This window comes from Ambystoma mexicanum, chromosome 6q, assembly GCF_040938575.1.
Source record: "Ambystoma mexicanum isolate Mex_15411 chromosome 6q, UKY_AmexF1_1, whole genome shotgun sequence".
In the NCBI taxonomy this organism is placed as follows: Eukaryota; Metazoa; Chordata; class Amphibia; order Caudata; family Ambystomatidae; genus Ambystoma; species Ambystoma mexicanum.
Window position 1 is genome coordinate 285,272,104 of NC_090937.1, and position 21,939 is coordinate 285,294,042.

Sequence of the window (21,939 nt, forward strand, 5' to 3'; positions counted from 1 at the left end):
ATTGTATGGTAACAAACAATGTACAACGCTTAAATTCAACAGGCAATGTGCTATTTTGTAATATAAAGTTAGACAGCGAGATTTTACATTAAGAATTTGTTCATGTTAAAGAAGGAAACAGGGGGTGGGACCAGTGTAGCTCCCCTATCCACCTCTATAAACAAATACCAATGCCCCTTTCACTTTTTGACTTAAATGAGGATGGAACTGCCTTAACCTACTACCCATTCCAACCTAAACCTCCCTTGCAGTGTCCCATTATTCTAACAAATGAATGCTTGCCCATTTCCTCCACCACAAGTACATTTTTCAGCCAGTGATTATCAAACTAAAATAATCCAAACTGTTAACATGTGAAGGAGTAATGTAGGGTAGTGTTGCAGGCCAGTAGGATAACAACCGTCAACCGGTTACCAAAACTGAGACTCAGGCCTGAAACGATAGGTAAACAACATTTTGTGTACAGACTAAAGGAGAAGGTGTCAGGTGGGCGGCACAACTAAATAACCAAAGTGTCAGAATGTAGTGTAAGGAAAGGGATCAGTCTATCTCAAACAATGGGTCAACCAAATAGGGTCCTCCCCTTTTACTTCAAAGGGGTCTGTGAACTAAATGTTTTGTCTCAGCAAGTTCCAAAACAAATCCACTCAATGAAAGCCAAGAGACAGGGCCAAGCAAAGTGTTCCAAAAGTTCAACAAAAGATTTTGTGGTGAGTCAAATATATTTCCTCCGCGAGGAGGACGTCACAGCTCCTCTCTGTGTTGGACCGTTGTGATGCTGGAAATGCATCTGAGGGACAGGGCCTCTGAATCCTTGTCCTTTTTCTGTTTTTACCGTGTGTTATGTTATGTTTTCTGCCCCGGAGTCCATGTGGGACTCCTGGCAGTGCAGCTCTCTCTTTTGGTTTGGTGAACAGACCCATGGGATACCCTTATGGCACCCATGGGTAGGGGTGCAACCCTGTGCCCCTAGTGTATGTTTTTGGGCACCTGTGGGTGGCCCCAGAGCAGGGTATGGGCTGGTGGCAGCTCCGTGCTGAAATTGACAGGTGCTCTGGGTGTCCTCCATTTTGGGATACCCAGGCCCTGCCATTGGGATCTGTTGATTCCTGATAGGAAACAAGATGGCCCCTGTGGCCTCTTGCTTTCTATTGCCTGTTATCTTGTTTTCCCAAAGTCCTGGGAAGCCCTGTCTCTGTCCCTTCCCCCTGACTGGCTGTTGGGTGGAAGTTCCATGTATGGTATTGTTGTGAAGGCCCAGCTAGACTGGCTGGAGCCTTCCCAGTGACTGTATGTTGTGGGTACCTCCTGTGGGTGGGACCTGGGTGAATGGAGTGTGTGACCAATATACACTTCTTGTTGTGGTTGTCTGGTTTCTGGCATGAGAGACAAAGACTGAGACAGCCCTGCCCGAAACTGGCCTGAATGCAGTGTGTAGTGTTGAATGGCTGGGTACTTGTCCCAATCCACATTTCTTGTTGTGAATGTCTGGAAGGGAGGAGTGTGGCCTGAATGCACTGTGTGCCTGATTGGCTGACTGACTGCATGAATGCCCTGCAGTATGATTGGCTGCTGAGTGTGTGCCAGCAGCGTGGATGAGAGTGAGGATAGTATATCTGGGGACCTCTCACCACTGGAAAGTGTTCAGTGTTCAGAAGGAACCATTGGTTCAGAAGGGACCTTGGTGCTCCTAAAGCAGCCAGGGAGCTGAGTCTCCACTCTACGAGTAACTGGAACTGCTGATCCTCGACGTCCAGCTGGAAGAAGAAGACTTGCTGTGGCATTTGCTTCGACCAATCTGAAGGCTGACGAGATCGTCGAGGGCTGACCCGAGAGAGGACCTGGTAAGGCGCCCTCTTCCCGTGCTCCGAGGGACCATCGAGCACCGCTCCATCTTCGCCGAAGCGCCCTGGAAGGCAGGCCCTCGAAAGGCTGTCGACCCGAGACGGGACCGCTGAGGAGATCGAAGTGAAGCACCCGGACATCGACGCCGTCGAAGTCCATTGCCGTCGACCAGGGTTCGCAGGTTTGTGTAACCGCTGGAGGCCCGTCGAAGTTGTGTTGCCCAGCCGTGGGAACCACTTGACGCCGTGCCGCCGATGACTGGAGCCGTCCGCTCCTTTGCCTAAGAACATTCAATCGAAGGACTCTCTCGACCGCTTCGTCGACCGCTTATCCTGCCGGGGAAAGTCGAGGACGACCAACGCGCCGAGGAGTAACCTGCCGGTGGGTTTCCCGCCACCCGACGACCTCAAAGACTCGGACGACTCGACGCCCTTGCTGGGCTCCCGTCTCTACAATCTTTGCGGTCCAGAACTATTGTCGTCGAGGTGCCCCGCACACCTCCGCCTTGCAGGACGCCGACGCCCCGACGCCGACGAGCACCGCTCGGACGAAGCTGCCGCCTCTTCGACATCGTTCTACCTCGTTCGTCGACAGACGTTCGACGCCCCGTGCCTCCCGCTTGAAAGGGAAGGCATTCAAGAAGGGCCGTCGATTCCCCGTCGCCGAACAGCGAGTCCCTCGACGTTTGTCGACGCCTCTTCGAGGAACTCGACTCCACCAGGTACATTGGGGGGGGTAAAAACATAATAGGAGAGAATAAGACTTACAGAGCAATATATGGACTGGGCTTGTGCTATATCTTTCTTTACAGGTTGCCCAGGTGGGGGGATCTCCACACAGAACTGAGCCCAGTGGTAGGGGCCAGTATTCTGCCTATTGCTCAACCATCTTGTTTTCTCTCCTCTCTCTATTGCTGGTTTCACTCTATTGGTCTGTGTGTCATTTTACTGAATTGTTCATGCACTTCAATGAGATCTAGGGTGGTACCACTTTAGGATTGTAAATATTTGTCATTGTAGATTTTGCCAGAGTACAAAATGAGTTATCATGATGAATGTACATAACCTTAACTATTGATTATATAAAGACTGTGTTTCTAACCAATACAGAGTGTGGATATTCCTTTGTGGGGGCTTGGGGATACACTGTACTTAAGAACCAGCCTGCATCACCTCCTGAGAAGCTAGGCCTTGATTGCTCGACCATTGCTACCGAATAGAGAATCTTGGCTGGGGTCTCCTGTGCCTCTCTCCTCCACCATATAGGGAGCGGAAGTACAGACACCCCCCACCGGTCGTTGAGATCCGTTCTCTAACAACCGTTGGGAGGGGTTTGCCTGGTCTTGCTACTCTTGCTTCAGGGGGTATATTTTCTCCAGCCGTGTACCTGCGGCTCACGGCAACCAGATGTTTTTCGGTCCTCCTGCTTGCAGTCTTTGGGAAACTCTGCTTGCAGGCGGACAATGGCTTCTACTAGGCAGACATGCAGGTTGGTGCTTCTAGGTCGATCTAAAGCACCCTGGTAGGGTTTGGTGGAGAAGTGGGGCAATACCGTCACATTTTTCACCGGCTGCTCATCTCAGGTTGCCTGCTGGGTCCCTTTTCCTCCCACACTAACCTGAGCAGGGGGAGCTTCACTTGGGGGATGCTGACTTTGGGGAGCTTCAGGCACCCGAATTAGGTCTCTGCCATTCACACTCAAGAGGGTCCCCTGAGGGACCTGTGGAGGTTCTAAGGTGGCCTCCTGGGACTGCCCTTTGCCCAAGGGCATAGGACCGTGTCACAGTAGCATTATGTAGAAATTGGGTTCATGCTTATCTGTAAAAATGGGGTCCTAAGAGACAGATTGTTCTTTGGCAAAATGTCAAAGAAACAATGAAATCAGTTGAACCTTGAATTCCCATGGGGAACTGTAGCACACAAACACAATACTAAACGAATGTTTTACCAACTAAGGCTCGTAGGGACAGCCTCCTGCTTCTAGTCAACCCTACAAAGATGGCAATGGTAGTAGCAGTAGTCCTATCACACCACAATTACTTCAACAGCATCTATGTTTGGCTACCAGCCAATTTCTTGCAACCGACTGTAGGGCCCACTATCTACAATCTAAAATGATCCTGTCTGAAGAAGGTGTTTGAAGACTCTGGTTGCCATCAAAATATCATTAACGTAAAAATTCTCCACCTTACCCAACCCACAAACCTTATCATGGCCTTGCTACAAACTGTCTCAATAGTTACTCCGTACCAAATGCTCACGGTTAATTTCACAAAACCTGTTGGCCAACACCAACCCAAGAACAAGAATTCTGTGGTAGACCATTTCACTTATAGTGCTTCGCTCTTTGGAATCTCCTACTACAAACCCTCCATTGCAAACCAGATAATGTGGTGTTAAAATGGGCACTGAAGAGACTGCTTTAGCTCAGACTACAGCATACAGGGTATGGCTACTCACTCTGGACTGTAGGGCATTCTTTCTTACTGTTGCCCTCCACCACACTCAGAAGGGAATACTCAGCGGTTTGAAGATACAAAAACCCTTCCATACTTACTTCAGTGATTTTGAATTGATATTTTACCTGTGATTGAATGAGGGTGTTTGGAAATTCAAATCGTTTCCGGAGATCTTCAGACATCTTCTTTTAGTGTTGGTCCTGGCTATGAAATAAATGCACATTTTGATGTTAAAGAAAATGCTTTGTGCTCTAAAAAACCATTTACATTCAGTGTACTATCCCCACAACACTGCAACATAAACCAGTTTGAAAGCTCAGGTTGAAACATCTGCTATGTGAATAAGACCATTGGCATAATTTAGAAATAAGGACGTTCCTTCAAATTACAAACCCATTAAGAAATCCTTAATGCTACATGGCATCAGGAAATGTTTAACAAAAATAAGCTCATGCATGCCCTTCTGCTTCTGTCACTGCCATCAGAATAAGAAGACGTTCAAGGTGACATTACAGATTCAGTATTTATTTGAAATTTCTCACAAAAAAAAAACAAACATAAGATGATCCTAAGTTCTTCGACCCTATTCTAATGGAAATAAAAGAAGTAAAAGTTGTGTTTATCAGAATGTCCTAACTAACCAAAATCTGCAGACAATAACCTGATTGCTGCCCCTACCACTATAAACACAATCCAAGAGCCTAATACCAAAAAGGGCCTTTGGCCCACTAAAGGAAATGGTGTTTTATTTCTGACCACACCATAATGTCTCTACTTGAATAAAGGAGTTCTTAGCTCCTGTGGTACAGATCAACCTAAAGAAATCAAGTTGTTCACTACTTCTTCCCCTCCTCAGGTTGGAAATCCGTGTGATTAGTCTTTCTCCTTGTGCCATCAGGAACTTGGTAACTGGTCTTGGGATCTTCGTTCACCCCTATCGACCCCCTGGTTCATAAGGCCACACCAGGTGTTCTCCTCAGTTGCCCACCAAGGAATGCTGTCAGTTTTCCTCATCTCTCGGGTAGTTCCCTTCCCTGAGGTCTCGGGTCCCACACCCCACCATGGGGTTGGATTTCAGTTACACTGGGCCCTGGGGTTTGGATTTGGTTACTCTGCCTTGGGGTTAGTTCTTGGTCACCCCGCCATGGGGTAGGATTTTGATTAGCCCACCTTGGGGGTCTGGTTTTGCTGTGCCCAGCTTTGTGGGTTTCGGGGCTTAGGGGCACTTCCTCCAAAGTGTTTGCAGCATGATCAACATGCCTCCCATAGACTTATGCTATGTGGCCCTAGTGCTGACTCAAGACTATGTGGCACTGGCAGAATATCCCACTTCTACTTGGCCCCAATATAGAACTAACGAAGACCGGGGTATTCACCAACTCATCCATCCCTACGGCCACCCATCCATCCACCAGGGTTCGAAATTCCAATTGGATAATCAGGAGTTAAATGTGGCTCCTGGGTACCCCTCATTAACCAGTGAGGAGCGAATACTGGGGAAGGAGGAGCCGATAAATAGCATTCCACAAACCTAACTTCCACATAAGATGCACCTGTATAATTGTGTTAATTATTTATTACCCTTAAAGCTTTAAAAGTTGTAAAGAGGTGTCCTAATATTTATTTATAGATTATCCCAAAGACAAAAAGAGTTAAATTCACACCAGTGTGTTTGTTCGGCATCAGTTGGCCTGGAAAGCCAAAAGTAGCTCCTGATATCCGTTTGTGCCAAGCTAACCAGGCTCAACTATGTTACAAGCAGGAGCTAAATAACGCCAAGCTTTCCCCAATTTTGAACCCTTACCCACTCACCCATATTTGCCCACTCATTCAGTCCCCCCAACCATGTTCACCCACTCACCATACATTCTCTTATTCATACACCTATAGTCACCACTCATCCATCTGTAGAAGTTATCAACTGAGCCATTCAAACAAGTCACCCATTCCTCCAACCGTATTTCTACCCACCCAACTAGATTCCACCACACATAGTCACCCACTCATTCAGCCATCCATCTACCCAGGTTCTCCCACTCACCCATCCACCCATAGAAGAATAATACAAACATGTTGAACGACTTATCCATCCATATTCACCCACTGATCCAACCACTTTCATCCATTCATCCAAGCACCCATGCAATCATATTGAACCACCCATCCATATTCTCTTGCTCATTATCCAAATACACTCACCCACCTTTCTATGTACCCATCCGACCATATTCTTTCACTCATACAACCGCATTATCCCACCCCCACCCGTCCATATTTGTTCAGCCACTTAATCCACTCAGCTAAACATATTCACCCACTCATCCATCCACACACAGAACCACATTTGCCACACATCCATCGAGCATAACTAAGTTAAACAAACTCACACAAAAAGCCAGACCTACTTGATTAACCAATGTTTTTTGTAAAGTCTGTATACAACAATTGGTTTGAGCTATCACTGGGGAACGAGGAGCTAGTACAAAACTAACTTCCACATAAACTGCAAACAATTGTATGCGTTATTTATGGCCCCCTTATGCTTTAAATGTCATATAGATGTGTGAGGGGACGTGGCCTAGAGTGCCATCGATGTGGTCACTCTTTTAATGGCCTCCGTGGGGAGCCCGCTGCTATGCGGGAAATCAGGCGGTTCCTGCAACTTAAAAAGGTCGGAAACCATAGCTGCCGTACCCGGAACACTCCAAGCACAGCTAGTGCTAAAATGTGCGGCCGTCTCTCCTTCTGAGCCCCCGAAATTGGTGAAGGAAGTAATTGCCCACCGACATCGGTGATTTCAAGATGGCGGATGGGCACTCCAGTGGAGAGGGGAGGAGCGGAGAAGACATGGAGGACGAGTGAGGTCCAACGACCCCAGGACCCAGCAGCATCACGGAGCACTTTGCGTCGCAAAACTGGAGTGGACCTGGTGCCTCCGGACAGCGGGCGCAGGACTCGTGGAGGCGCTGCCCCCACCCACTGCATGGTGAGCGAGACAACAGCTGAGCACAGAGGCCCATCGCGGCGCACTCTGGGGGCGCGCTGCCCGGCTCCCCACCTGCCTGCCCGCCCTCACATCCTCTGATCCATGTACCTGGGGCTCTGCGGCTCCCGATCTGTGCACACGGCAAGCCAGATCCATACTGCGGGGCCAGCCCGCCTCCTCCCCTGGATCCGCTCCGGTCTGTGACAGCAGCAGCTCGCAGGCTTCGGGTCTGAATCCAGCACAGCACAGCTCATCACCCCGCCGTGCGCCTCGCAAGGCCTGCCTTCAGCAGTGAGGGGCATGTAGCCCCAAGCCCCAGTGAAAGGTGGAAGTGAAAACCAGTGAAGCCCAGTGAAAGCCCCAAGCAGGATATCCCTGCCTGAAGCCCGGGGCCTGTCTGCATCCTGGGACTCCTGTGGGGCGAACATCCCGATCTAGAGCCCAGTGGAGGGCCAGCAGCCCCCCCCTCAGAACTGACCCTACCTAGGTCCCACGCCCCTCCTACCAATTCCTGGGAGGCCGCGGCCCACCCAGCAACCCATCGCCCCCCCCGCCAAGGTGCCAACAATCGACCACATGACGCTGGACGGACAGTGGTAGCATTCTCCTCTCGCCCTCATCGCCCTTGGGAAAAGAACACAACCTTCAAGAGCCCCGGTGCAGGTGAGCAGGGGGTCCTCTGGAAGCTTGCAACACAATACACAAGCGACTCCGCAGGAGCACCCTGTCCCAGCTGGAGGGTGCCAAGGTACTGATCTACTCCAGGCTCTACAGTCTCATCAAGCCCCCTGGGGCACCCAACATCACTCCTGGGGCACCCCGGCCCACTCGGTGACACCGCCCCCCCGCTGAGGCCATTCCCAGACGCCTAACAACGCCAGGAGAGGAGGCCTTCCTCCCCCCACCTCCTTCACCTCCGGGACCCAAATATAACCCTCTGGAATCCCAGCACCTAGAAGCAGGGTACCCCGGGATCTCCAGTCTACCCACTACAGCCCACAGTATATGGGGCACCTCTGCTTTACCCCAAAAGACTGGTGGGGCCCTCGCCTGCTCACACTTCACTCCAGCTCAAAAATTATCAGGCTTTTGGGGAAACCCGACACCATTCATGGGGCGCCCGGGCCCATCCAGCGGCTCCCTGTCCTCCGTTGCCCTGCCAGGGGAAGGATCATCATGTCTAAGCAACCTAAACCCACGAAGAATACAGACATTGCCACAATGCTGACAAGACCCTCCCAACTCCACGCCACAGACGGACCAGGAAGGCAAAGAGACCAGAAGCGACCTACTGGCCTTTATGGCCGACATCAAAGCTGAATTGATGCATGACTGAGCTCTCGACGAAACTAGAGGACACAGACCAGAGAGTAACAAGCAGAACAAAGATTAGGGGAGGTTGAGGACCAGCCTCAAGATCATAACACAGCTATAGACGGAATCCAACACTCCATCAGAGCCCTAAAAAACAGATGTGAAATCCTGGAATTCAAACAGGAGGACCTTGACAATCGAGCTCGGTGCAATAACCTATGAATTTGAGGTATTCCTGCCTCGGTTCTGGATCAAAATCTAACGGAATACATTGGGGATACATTGGGATCTCTTTCAGGGCCTACTCCCAGACCTGGACAAGGCCCAACTCCTATTAGATCGCACCCACAGGTTACGCCCATGCTGCGGAGTGGAATCAGACTCTCCTCCCGATGTCATCACCAGAGTGCACTTTTTCACCACCAAAGAGGCAATTTCATCAATCTCCAGCACCCAGGACGAACTAACCTTTCAGGGCTCCCACTCCAAATCTATCAGGACCTTTTCCCTCCTCACACTGCAAAAAAGAAGATCTCTCCGACTGTTGGCACTCTTCCTACAGGGCCAACAGGTCCGCTACAGATAGCTCTTCCCAACAGCGTTACAATTCACCTATAAAAGGAACTCTACGAAGAATCAGCCACCTAGAGGACGCCGCACAAATAATGCATCCACTCTCACCCGGGATGGCTTCCCCAGGGGCCTCCGACACTGCCATAGGTGGGGATCCTATGCACCCGCCAAAAGAAAAGCGAAATACATGGACAAGGATCCCAAGGGACAGAAGGAGGAAAGGACTGTATGCTACAAGATGGCGCATAAACAGGAGGCCAGGAAGCTATCACATCGGATACCGATAGCCCACAACCTCGCACAACCGGGGTCCGAGGTGACACGACCCTACTTTCCTTCAGACCCGGTTCTCCCCACCCTCAACGAGACACCATATACTGAAACACTGCAGAAGAACCATCTCACATCCACAGCAGCGGGGCCCCCCCACGGCTCCTGCCCACTTCCGAGGTATGTTACACCTACAAAACCTTGGAAGGCCAGTTATAGTCTGGCCGCAAGTTCCAGCCATGTGGACTGACCCCAGTTGTCTGGCCCAGTTGGCCTGGGGTGAGGCCGACCCTACAAAGCCGGCTCCCCCGCTAGTTAACACCCGGCCTCCCTGTTGGAGGCAGGGACTAAAAACCCAAGAGCAGGATAGCAATCAATCCTATCTATCCGAGCAATGGCCGACTTCAACCCGACCCATACCTCTCACCTGAACCCACCAGAGGCATCCCCCCCCACCTGGGATCATAGCACCCTGAGAGTCATCTCCATCAATGTCAGGGGGCTGAACTCCCCTCCCAAACGTAAATCTATCCCACAGAAGCTCCAGGACGAGGAAGCAACAGTGGCCCTGCTCCAGGAAACCCACCTACTGCCAACAGACTTTGGGCGCCTACGCTCACAACAATTCCCAAAGCAATTCATTGCCTCAGGTGGTAACAAGAAAGGGGGCACAGCAATTCTCTTTAAGAAGGGACTGAACCCCCACATCCTGGAAACTAAACTCTGCCCGGAGGGAAGATTTGTGGCAGTGAAGTGTCTCTTGCTGGAACAGCTGTATACCTTCATCTCGGTGTACGCCCCAAATACGGGACAAGTCGCATTCTATGAAGCCTTGAACACCGCCCTGGTTCCCTTCACAGCGGGCCAAATCGTGATGGGAGGAGATTTCAATGGAGTGCCAGACCCCACGAAGGATAAGTCACACCCGGCCTCCTCCGCAGACATCACCCTTGCCCTCGGCCTGCTACGATTATTCAGGACCCTGGAGGTGGTTGACTCATGGCGGGTGTTGCACCCCTCGAAAACGGATTTCACCTTCTACTCTTCCACAGAACCTTTTCGAGGATTGACCTCCTCCTGACATCACCACAGGTACTCGCCTTCACCAATGAGGTGTCCATTGGATCTAGAATACTGTCCGACCACGCTCCGGTGAACCTGGAGATCCGCACTCGTGTCCTGTCCCCCACAACCCACCGCAAATGGTCACTGTATGACCCAATGCTGAACGAAATGCCAATAAGGGACGCAATAGCAACGTCAATCTCGAACTTCTTCCAGGGAGAACCCCAACAAAGACACCTCCCCGGCCAATACCTGGGACGCCATGAAGGCGGTCATCCGGGGGGAACTGATAGCCCGTGGAGTGGCGTACCACAGGAGCAGGAGGCAGACAGGCATGGCCCTTGAGGAAGATCTTTGGGAAGCGTAAGCTATGCATAAGGATAAAGGATGGTCCCCCAAAATATAAGGAGCGCTCCGGACGGCACAGAAGAAAATCGAGGCGCACTATGCCAAACATATGGCACAACTACTAGCGAAGGCCAAACAATTTTATTATGTCAGGAACAATAAAGCAAACAAGTTAATGGTAGCAAAACTCACCAAAATCAAGAACACCACCACCATTATCGGATTGCGAGACCCCAGGGCACAACCCAATACTCAGAGCCGGAGAAACTACAGCTAGTAACCGACCATCTTGTACAAATGATGTCCGCACAGCCACGAAACCTGCAGGAGTAGACAGAATATCTGCAGAAGGCCACCCTCCCTCAGCTGAAGCCCTCATCCCGGGATACCTGGACACGCCAATCTCAGCAGAAGAGGTAGAAGAGGCTATAAAAACCCTTAAATCCAGAGCCCCCGGATCAGACGGATACACCACTAAATTCTACAAAATCTTCAGGCATCAACTATTACCACCACTGGTGAATCTCTTCAATTACTTTCGGAGCACAGGCACTATAACTCCCTCCATGCAGGAATCTATCACAGTTCTCTTGACTAAACCTGGGGGGGACCCAGCGAACCCAGCCTCCTACAGACATATTGCATTGCTGAACATCGATGACAACATCTACTCGAAGGTCCTGGCAACACGCCTCTCCCGCATCCTGCCTGACATAATCCACCCAGACCAGACCGGATTCATTAGAAACAGAGCAACAAGTGATAATATATGCAGAACACTGGATCTGGTGGACCTGGCTACCCGGAACTCTCAAGGCCTGGCACTCCTAGCCCTTGATGCCACCAAAGCGTTCGATAAAGTGGACTGGACGTTCATGAACCTCACCCTAGAGGCCTTTGGCTTCGGACCGGAGTTCCGAGCCATGGTCCTGGCGAATTATAGGTCACCCAAGACTCTCCTGAGAATTAACGGCACCCACTCCACCCCAATCCCTCTGACCAGCGGGACCAGGCAGGGATGCCCGCTATCACCACTCCTATTCGCCTTGGTTATGGAACCCTTTGCCCAAAGATAAATGACTCCATCAGGGGACTCCAGGCCGGGTCCTCCCAACACAAAGTGGCCTTATACGCGGATGACGTCCTACTTACCACCTCACAGCCCTGCCTCTCACTGAAACACGCCCTGGCCGAGATAAAGAACTATGGAAGGGTCACTGGCTTCTCTATCAATTTCAATAAATCTGCAGCTCTTGGGATAGGCCTGACCCTGTTGGAAAAGGCAACCCTGGCCCCGGTTTGCCGTGGTTTTCCACTGAATGGGGCAATAACTTATCTGGGGGTCCAAATCCCGGCAAACCCAAAAGGACGTCTATCGCACAAACTTCCCCCCTCTTTTTAAGGAACTGGCAGATGACTTGAAGCGATGGAAATTACAGGAAATCTCATTGATGGGCCGCATCACTGCCTGTAAAATGAACCTTCTTCCCAGATTCCTATATGCCTGCTCCTCACTCCCAGTGCCTATCCCACCCCCAGCTCTTCGGGACCTCCAAAGGAATATGTTACGGTTTATTTGGAGGGGGAAAAACCCAGAATCCCCCTGGGAACGATGCTGGGGAATGCCAGACTAGGCGGCCTGGGAGTACCCGACCTACAAGGATACCAGTTGGCAGCACAATTGGCGAACACCCAAGCCTGGCGGATAGCCTCTGACCGTCCAAGATGGGTGGAACGTGAACAATCCCGCCTTCCTCTCCCCCTACGCTTTCTCCTGCATATCCCACCACCTATGCGGCAGACAGAGAGACTTATGCTCGCCACCAGGCACACCATAGACAAATGGGACAGAGCACTAAAGAAAAAAGGTGTGCCTAGAGGACTGAGCCCATCGCCGGTATTCCACAACCCAACTTTTTTCACTGGGTATGAACCCCCGGAACTTTAAGAACTGGATTGCAGGGGGGCTTGGAATCGCTGGGGCAGCTGTTCGAGGGGGAGGGGTGTGCACGTTCATCCAATGCAAGGAAGCCTTTCAACTTCGTAAGACCAATACATTCAGCTTTTCCATTGGTGCTCCCACCCGCAAACTCGTCTTGCAGCAGTCCGCCCTCCCACAGCGCTGGAATTAACTCTGGTGGATCTCCCGGCCCGAGGTAAGATCTCTGCCCTATATAAAAGTTTCCACGGGGACTTCCTCGCCTCTAAAACTCGCGCCATGGCACAATGGGAGGCAGACCTAGGCCATCCCATAGAGGACCAGACCTGGGTGGATATATGGTCCCGGGTACACTCATCCTCAGCCTGCATAACTAACAGGGAACATGCTTATAAAATATTGCTACGTTGGTACTGTTCCCCCCCTGAGGCTCCACCACATGAACAGCTCTCTGGACCCGGCATTCTGGAGACAGCGGACACACAGGGTCCTTCATCCACATGTGGTGGACATGCCCACAAGCCCAACAATTTTGGAGACAATGTTTGAACATCATTGAAGTTATTACTCAAACGACGCTCACCCTAGAGCCTGAACCCATTTTGCTAGGCGCTCCAGTCCCTGGAATATACTCGAGGTCGGGGGCCAAAGCCAAGCTTCTGTCCCAATGCCTTCTAGCAGGAAGAATAACAATTGCCTGCTCCTGCAAAGCCAGAGAGGGTCCTCTCCTGCCCCTCTGGTGGACCAAAATGTGGGATATCCTCATCGCAGTGAAGGTGACGGCGGCTAAGGCAGGGACTCTTCAGCGCTTTCAAAACATTTGGGGCCCATTCCTTGACTACGTCCAAAAATTCCCGGCTCTCACATACAACCCCCAGTAGGCCAAGCAGATCCTGTACAGTGGGAACACACCCGATGAGGGGGGCGAAACATGAAAAAGGAGGGGAGGTAGCCCCATCCTCCAGGATGGTGTCCCGGATATGCATTCGAGGTGGGAGATGGAGGGAAGGAGGGAGAGGAAGGGGGAAATGTGATTAAAATGCGACCGGAATGCTGCAGCAATGCATAACTGTACTTGTTGCCTGCCTTGTTTAAAATAAACATAGATGTGTCCTAATGTTTCTTTTTAGATTGTCCCAGATGCAAAAGTTCACATAGTTGTATTTGTTCAGCATCAATTGGCACAGGGAGCCAAAAGTATCCCCTGGTAACTGTTGGTATTAAGCTAAGCAGGGTCTTCTAGGATATAAGCAGGAGCTAAATGGCTCTCAGCTTCCCTCAATTTCGAACCCCCCTGCAATGTATATAAAAGAAAATAAAAAGAACATACATAGAACAGCTGAACACATACAGAGATGAAACACGCACACCTACCGAGCCAGCGCTGATTACAAACTTCCACTTTGCATGTGGTGTATCTTACCATCACGTGAGACAGTATGTTTTAGTTTATAAAACAAATACGCGATTTATTTGCAACAATAATGATTACTTTACGGGATAATGCTATCAAAGTATGGCCTGAAAGTCCTACTGTATCGTGTAGATTAAACATATTGTAAGCATTTGTCGCCGTGCATATATGCCTATTAAAACTGTATGATGACTACTTATCAAAGCATTGGCAAGAAGGGTAGTTTTTAATGCATACCAAACATGCATTTAAATTCGTAATACACTGGAGTCGATCAAGGTTTTGAATACTCAAAACATTAAGAACAATTCTCAAGATAACTCTAGGTTCATAATGTATGGTAATGTTATGATGCAATTGCATGGTTGAAGAAAGTTTCGGTTCCACTGTAATTTTATTAGACACCATATCACCAGGGCCACAAATATCAGGCACTGGCTCTTCTTGAACAATAATGCATTCTGGGGCGTGCCGTCTTAAAGGACTTCAAATAAAACAAACTAATGTACCATATACTCTTTTTTAAAGAAACTAGTTCTATTGTTTCCGCCCAATACCAAAACTATGCACCAAATCAATATTTGATAGATTAAATAAGAAGTCTTAAGTCGCTATTTCAGTAAAATTGTAGGCAGAATAGCAGATTATCACTTGAGAGAAAGGATCCACTCCACACTCTGCTGCGATATATTGAAATCAGCGGTATAAAAAAAAACTAAGACACGTTTCAATTAAAGTACCCCACCTGAAGTAATGCTTTAGATGCCCCCCGCAGAGCCGAGAACAACCGTTAAGTGTTTGCGGGTTTAACCAGCACCTGACACGTTGCTGCCCATGCTTTTCTGAACAGTGGTAGTGTATAACTTACTTTTCGAGAAAGGGACCCTGAAAACACTATCCCGCCTCCTCATCACGTGAGCTGCACGTTACGTTCAGCAGGTTAGTGTACGTCTATGGCAGCGCTATCAAGAAGTGTATAAGTTGAGCCCCACAAACCCCCTCCTCCCCCCTCCCCACACACTCTTTAAAATATTGGTGTAGGAAGAAGAAGCCAAAGCGAGCATTGTGGCAGAAAGCTGAAGAACGCGGGTAGTCATCTCAGAACGAGGGCTGGTCGCTCTCAGGGGCATTACATTTACAGCAAAGCGGCAGGGGGACTGTGGTCCCGCGCAGAAGGGTGCACAGACGTGTTTACTTCTGCGCAGATTTATGGGCGTGTGCAAAAGAGCGGAATACTTACGGCTTTTTGTGGAGGAGCTATTTATCCTATGCAGAGGAGTGGGGTTGCCAACTTTACAAAATGGTTTCGCAGGCCCCTTTCACGTCGCAGCGCATCAAGAGCAGCTTTGCAGTGGCTCACACGGTGTCATTGTTCCCTTCGCCCCTTCAAGTTTTCTTTGTGGCAGATGGCATTTTAATACATAGTACAAAAAAGTAACACAACTAGAACCATTTATACAGGCCCTGTGGGGCAAAATATATGCAAACCTAATTTGCATATGTGTTCAGTGTTGACACCCAACAGAAGTAACTTCATAGAAAAGGGCATTTCACGGAGTATCATCATTCTTTGATACTTTAAGGTACCATGGGAAGGGACTCCAGACGAGACTCAGTGCGATTACATTATTTGCCCAGGATCCAGGATGTTGGCAACGTAAGCACTTGGCCTCCTATCTTCCCAGGTTTCGTTGATATACATGTTTATTACAATTTTGGTGTGGGTTTCATAAGTTAAAACAATACTTTGTTTATAGCAATGACTTTAAAAGAATACATTCTGCATAATAAGCTAGCATTTCTTAATAAACTAACCTTACACTACATAAATTGTCCTAGAAACATGTTGAGCAAAATTAGTATGGCTTTTATTTTCCCCATTCTGCATGGAAGGCTGCAGTAGCACCATGCTAAGTTATGTGAGCCCACATACGTCTTACCTAGGTTTTAAAACCATAGTTATTTAACAAAGCATGCTTCGTGTTTCTCATTACCCCCTTTTGCATTTCTTAAGGTACAAATATCCCAGACATTAGACTCCTCCCTGCTATAAGTGTCCAATTGCTACCATTATACTGCTCTGGTGACACAGAGCAACGTGTTAAGCTATTTTAGACCCCTGGGAGACCTGCTTCATCGCACTCAACTCCAACTTTCACAAAAAAGTATGAACTCCAGCTGGGAAGGCTTTGATTAAGCCTGAAGCGAAGTCGGGACTTTACCACTTCCTGTAGAGGATTTATGTGGGATGCAGGACACAACCTATCAATTCGGGACAGTACCACAAAGTACAGGACGGTTGGACAATTTACAGATCAGTATCCAGAGTGGGAGCGGTGAACTATTGAACATTCTGTTTTTGCTGATGGGGTAAATCAATTTCTCCCAATCTGCGATCAAGGAAGGTAGCAAGCAAGACTTAACTAGCCATCTCCATAGGCTTCCCCGTCCTAACAATGCCACTACAGCGTAGAGCATGGGTGCAACACCATTTGGCTAATTGTGCTCTAGCTCCTCCCCAGAAACTCTGGTCCATTCCTGAAAATACCTGCTGACCTTCAGAGACTTCAAGGTAAGGACAAAATGCAGGCGGATGGAGTGTGGGCCAGTGCATTTAGTTTCTTTTTTTTCAGCATTGCCCTTCTTAGACGTGAATCTTTAGCAATTGGCAAGACAATTGAGCATTTAAAACTACTCTCTACCCCTCCAATTAACTAGCAAATCTGTGTTTGCTTAAAAGGCAATTAAAGTGTGTACAAAGGCACACACATTTATGCCAGCATGCCATTTTCATGTTAGCACACATGCTTTGGATTCTTCTAGAATCCAACTGCTTTTTTCACCATCTAAATACAGCAGGATTCCCCGCTGCTTACTTCGGAGCTCCGGTAAACTGCAGTCGGCGTTCCTGTGCATGTTCGGGAGTCCCTCCAATGCTCACAGTACCTTTTGATCTGTGCCGCACAGCTTTCTCAGCTCCGTCCTCAGACTGCGAACAAACCCTTTTGCTCGCTGCACCGAATCACGCTCTATATCTCCCAGCGTCTTGGGTAGGTTCCTTCTCGCCACCACGACTTCTGCATACAGCACTGTTGAGTGTGGAACACTTTGGGGCAGGCGAGCAGACCCGCATGGTGAATCTTTGTAGAAGTAAACATGGGGTGAGAGTTAACCAGGTGGAAGCAGAAGTGCTAAGAATGGTTTATGGTCATTGCATCAAATTATTACCATCGACAGACCATTCCATCTAAAAAAAAAGCATAAAAAACTTGCATCAAATGCATTTTTTCTTTTTTTATGGGGGGGTTACGCCCCAGCCCCATGTTTTTACCCTTTAAAACCCATTAAAATTAAACCAAACCCTTTACCTTTTAAAAAACATGCGTTCAATGCTTTTTTTGATGCAATTATTTTCAGATGGAAAGGCAATTGATGGCATTGCTTTCGATGCAATGACCAGATACCCTAAGAAGTCCTCATGACAAAGTTGTAAGCTATAATTTATGGTTCTATAAAGAAGAGAGCTTAGAAGCTTTGTTTCTTTATTCATTGAGAAGAAGCTGTTTCTCTTTGAATCTGACAATGAGTAATATTTTCTTTGACATTCATAAAGTGTGGCAAAGCACAGTCACCAAGAATATAATTGGTGCTATTTGATAAAGTGGAAATTATTATTCAAAGATTAAGAAGAATTGTTATTTTGGTTGAACATTCATTTAACAGAACTTTCTTTTGACAACGTGAAGGAGCCAAGAACTGTGTTGGAACTTTGTTGCAAAGCCAAATTTCCTTGTTTGTTTCCTTTAATTGAACATTAGAATTGAATCTAACCCAAAACCTGGGGAAGGGTAGTTCCCATAGGGAATAAGGAAACACTGTGACTACATTATAAATGCAGTTGCTGATCTTACTGTGAATTGATATATATTTTCTTATTTGTTTTATGTATAAGTGTTGTGAAGGCATCATGAAGTAGACACAGACAACTGAATGTGATATAAACTTTAATTCTTTTTTAAAAGGAGGGTAAAAAAAATAAGGCCTAACTTGCCCTATCCTATTGTTTGGTTTATGCACCATGTTGGGATGCACTGTATGTTGTTTGTTGTGGAAATTAATAAAATATATTGTACAAAAAAATTTGCCCTATGCTAAGGTGGGGTTTTCCTACCTAAATCAAACTAAGGATAGTCTGTGTCAGGAAGTCCAAAGCAAATGTCTGTCTGTGTCCAAAACCTATACTTGCCCTCACATCTAACTATATACAATGTGTATGGATGTCAGCATCAAATGAGAAGTGTTCAAAATAAAAGTTCACAGCTTCTTCCAGCTCTTAGGTGGAAAAGGGGTTTCCCTTCTCCAAGGTTCAAAAAGTTAAAGTTACAAAAGAGGGGTTCCCTTCCCCAAGCTTTCAAGTCTTCCAATATTCCCAAATAAAACAAATCCTTGGGATATTCAATGTTCCAACATAACATTCTTTGGGATACTTCCCAGCTCTTCAGGTTTTGTTACCTTTCACCAATTTATACATTTCAATGCCTCAATTTCAGTTTACAGAGGTTTTCCTTTATTCAATCACAAAGGGGCTTTCCTTAGGTGGGTGTATTCGGTCTAGGCACAGTTGTTGGACCACACTGTCCACCCATTACAGGTCACACAACTGACATACCTTACATGGATCTGTTTCATCAATATCTTGCCACAATTTCAGCTTCACAATGAGGGTTTACATATTATCCTTTCAAGTGCCCTTGAAGCTTTATTAGTGCTTGTTTTTTCACCATTCACATTTTTAGTAGCTTTCACTTGCAAGACCAACATAGGTTTCCCAGTACACTTTCCAGCAAGGAAACACAATTACTGTTGTAGTTCTTTTGCACAAGCCATAGGAAGCTTCCCAGTACACTCTCCGGCTAGGAAACATATTCCCTGTTTCAGATTTCTTCATCAAAGCATCTGGTGCCCTTTTGCCAGGTTACTCTTGCATACAGGCTTTGTTACTGTTATAGTTCTTTTGCACAACTATTCTTGACTCTTGGCAATGCTGGCTTATTTGAGTTTGGCAATGCTTGCTTTTATGCCTTCTCATCGTGTTTATTAATTTTTCATATTGGTTTCTTTATGTTCAATTCGGGTATTCAAAATGAAATGTCTTTTGAACTAAACCGCCCATCCACCGTGTCTGGGGACCCCTTTTCACAGAGGCGGACTGACCGCCCTTCTTCACAGGCTGTTTTCCACTTTCTGTGGCTTTCCAGAGAACCGTCTATGATTGCGGTCTGCTTGCAAAGGTTCCCTCTGGCATACAGCATCTTCCACTGCTTCCTCGCTTCCCTGCTGCTTACTTCGGGGCTCCGGTAAACTGCAGTCAGCGTTCCTGCACCTGTGCGTGTTCGGGAGTCTCTCCAATGCTCCCGGTACCTTTGATCCGTGCTGCACTGTTTTCTCAGCTCCGCCTGAGACTGCCAACAAACCCCTCTTGCTCACTGCACCGGATCATGCTCTCAATACCTCCCAGCGTATTGGGTAGGTTCTTTCTCACCGCCACGACTTCTGCCTTGGAACTCTTCTTAACGCTGTTCTCTGTGCTTCTTTCTGTGCCCGTTTTAAAGTTCACAGCTCCATGATAATGAGTCCAACAACTAGACCGCAAATGTTTCTAATTCCAGTCTGTCTTCTGTGTTAATGGTGGTCTCCTCGTCTCAGTACCTAATTGGTGTTCGTGTGAGTAAGAATCCAAAAAGAGAGGATGTATGGCTCTGCTGTGTCTCTTGCTCAGGCCAGTACCTGACTGGTATTTACTGGGAGATGATTTACGTAGAAGGTAGGGAAGTGACTGGTAATAGCCTACAATGGTCTGTGGTGTATTAGACTCATTCGAAAAGGGAAATGGGGAATACTGTGTCTCACCCAAGTGTGCCTCATCCCCACTCCCCAAGTCTCTTCCACCCAGGTGATCCTCCCTCACATGCCCATCCCTAGGGTCAGGATCCGATAGCAAAAGCCTTTCCCTTGCCCCCTGAGAGGAGGATATGGTGGGGAAAGAAGTGACGACGCACTCGGGTTCCTCACAGTGTGAGGGCCAGATATCCTTTGTTAGAGTGTTTCCTTTCTTTTATGATAGGCATGCAAATCCTCGTCAGGGTACGGCTAGTGAGAGTTTTGTTGATATTTATACTTTAATAAAATAGTATATTTTGAGAAATCATCCAAATGTTGTCCACCTTACATTTCGGACCCCTTACAACTTCTTTATTTGGTTCCTTATGTTTATAACGACTTCATAAATAACAAAATACATTTTTAGTGAAACCGAAATAATGAAAAAATGTCATTTTTAAAAAAAATTGGGGGGTCCCTCCTAAGCACCCCATTTACCCCGCTTTACTAACTCCCCTCACCCTTTTTTATCCCTTACCCTACCCCACCCCCACATACACCTGTTGACATTTTTAAAAATTATTCAGGTGTGAATGAAAATGTTTGTCATCATTTATTTTTCGTTATTAACACTGTATACCCTTTATTCCATCAGGATTAACATACATTGTCTTTGTCAGGATTATTCTGCAACAACGTATTTGTTCTGAAAATGTTACACTTCCGCAGCAGTTTACACAACATTTGCGTCTGCAATGAAAAGTTTGTCAGGATGTTGCTGTAATATTTCACCAAAACAGATCAGTGATTCTATTACTTCTTCAATACGACTTGTTAGCTTCCCTTCACAATACTTCATCAACTTACACCTGGTTTATTGTCATGCCAGGCCTATGTGAGAAACCTGAGGGTGTTCTCCCAAGGAGATCCCAGGAACATCTTATTCAGGTGGCCATGCAAGACCAGACCCTCACTTATCCCAAGCCCCTAAAGGTGAACAAACAAGGGAGGATCACCTGGTTAAGGGAACCTGGGGTTATGCTCAGGGGAATGCCCCAGGCGAAACGCAGTATTATGCAGAGGAAACAGAAGAGGAGGGCGTAATCCCTTAGGCCTTTGTAGGCTACCATACATCTGCCTTGCCTCCTCTCATTAAATATCTCCTACCCAAACCTCACCTGTACGTACAGAACCAATCCCCTAGGATCTCAAAACCTGTCACATTCAGAAACTGTCTTTTCCAAAAACCCTGTTTTCCTGTTCCCTATCCGAATACTCCCAATCATCCTTCTTCCTGTCCCTCTGATTATTATTTTCCGAAATCCCAACCTGGTCAGGTAAAATACTACAATTCCCTCAACCCCCCCTTGTTTATTTCATGATCCCAGCTATTCCCGTTTACCCCGTAAACAATACCAATCCCGTTTTTTTGATTATCACTTTCTGAACTCCGAGTCGAAAGTGACCAACAATTACAATCCCCACCATCCCCTATGTTCTGTTCAAAATCCCGGTAATTCTCATCCATTTCACAAACCTTACCAATTTTGTCCTTCTCAATCTACAAACCGCCTTCTTATAATAGCACCGTTTCCCCATCCTATCCCGTAGGACATTCCGGCACTCCAACCCCTCCCTTTTCTGACATGAATACTGGTTTACAATGGACTTGTAATTAAACTGTTTACTTGACGTATCCCGACACAAGTGTCAGGCAAGGTCAGGCATTTGACTTAAATTACACACACCTGACGGCCCTTCCTTTTCCCCATAGGGATAATAGGTGGAGCAAGAGAGCACAGTACGAGCAAGGCTGTGACAATCAACACAATGTTACCAGAATCATA

The 21,939-nt window shown here is 47.6% G+C and overlaps 1 protein-coding gene across 2 annotated transcripts in view; it reads right to left on the reverse strand.

The window, feature by feature from the left end:
• The window catches only part of FOCAD (focadhesin), a 2,926,805-nt gene extending 2,911,719 nt beyond the window's left edge, over nucleotides 1–15,086 (reverse strand). For both annotated transcript variants that reach the window (XR_011282193.1, XM_069630760.1), the window contains exons 1-2: nucleotides 14,958–15,086; nucleotides 4,429–4,507 (exon numbers count right to left, since the gene is read on the reverse strand). Coding sequence is in view for 1 of the 2 variants with exons in the window: in XM_069630760.1 (XP_069486861.1) it covers nucleotides 4,429–4,485 (57 nt within the window). In the remaining variant the exon portion in view is untranslated. The remainder of the gene's footprint in view (nucleotides 1–4,428; nucleotides 4,508–14,957) is intronic.
• Between the last annotated feature and the right edge of the window lie 6,853 nt (nucleotides 15,087–21,939).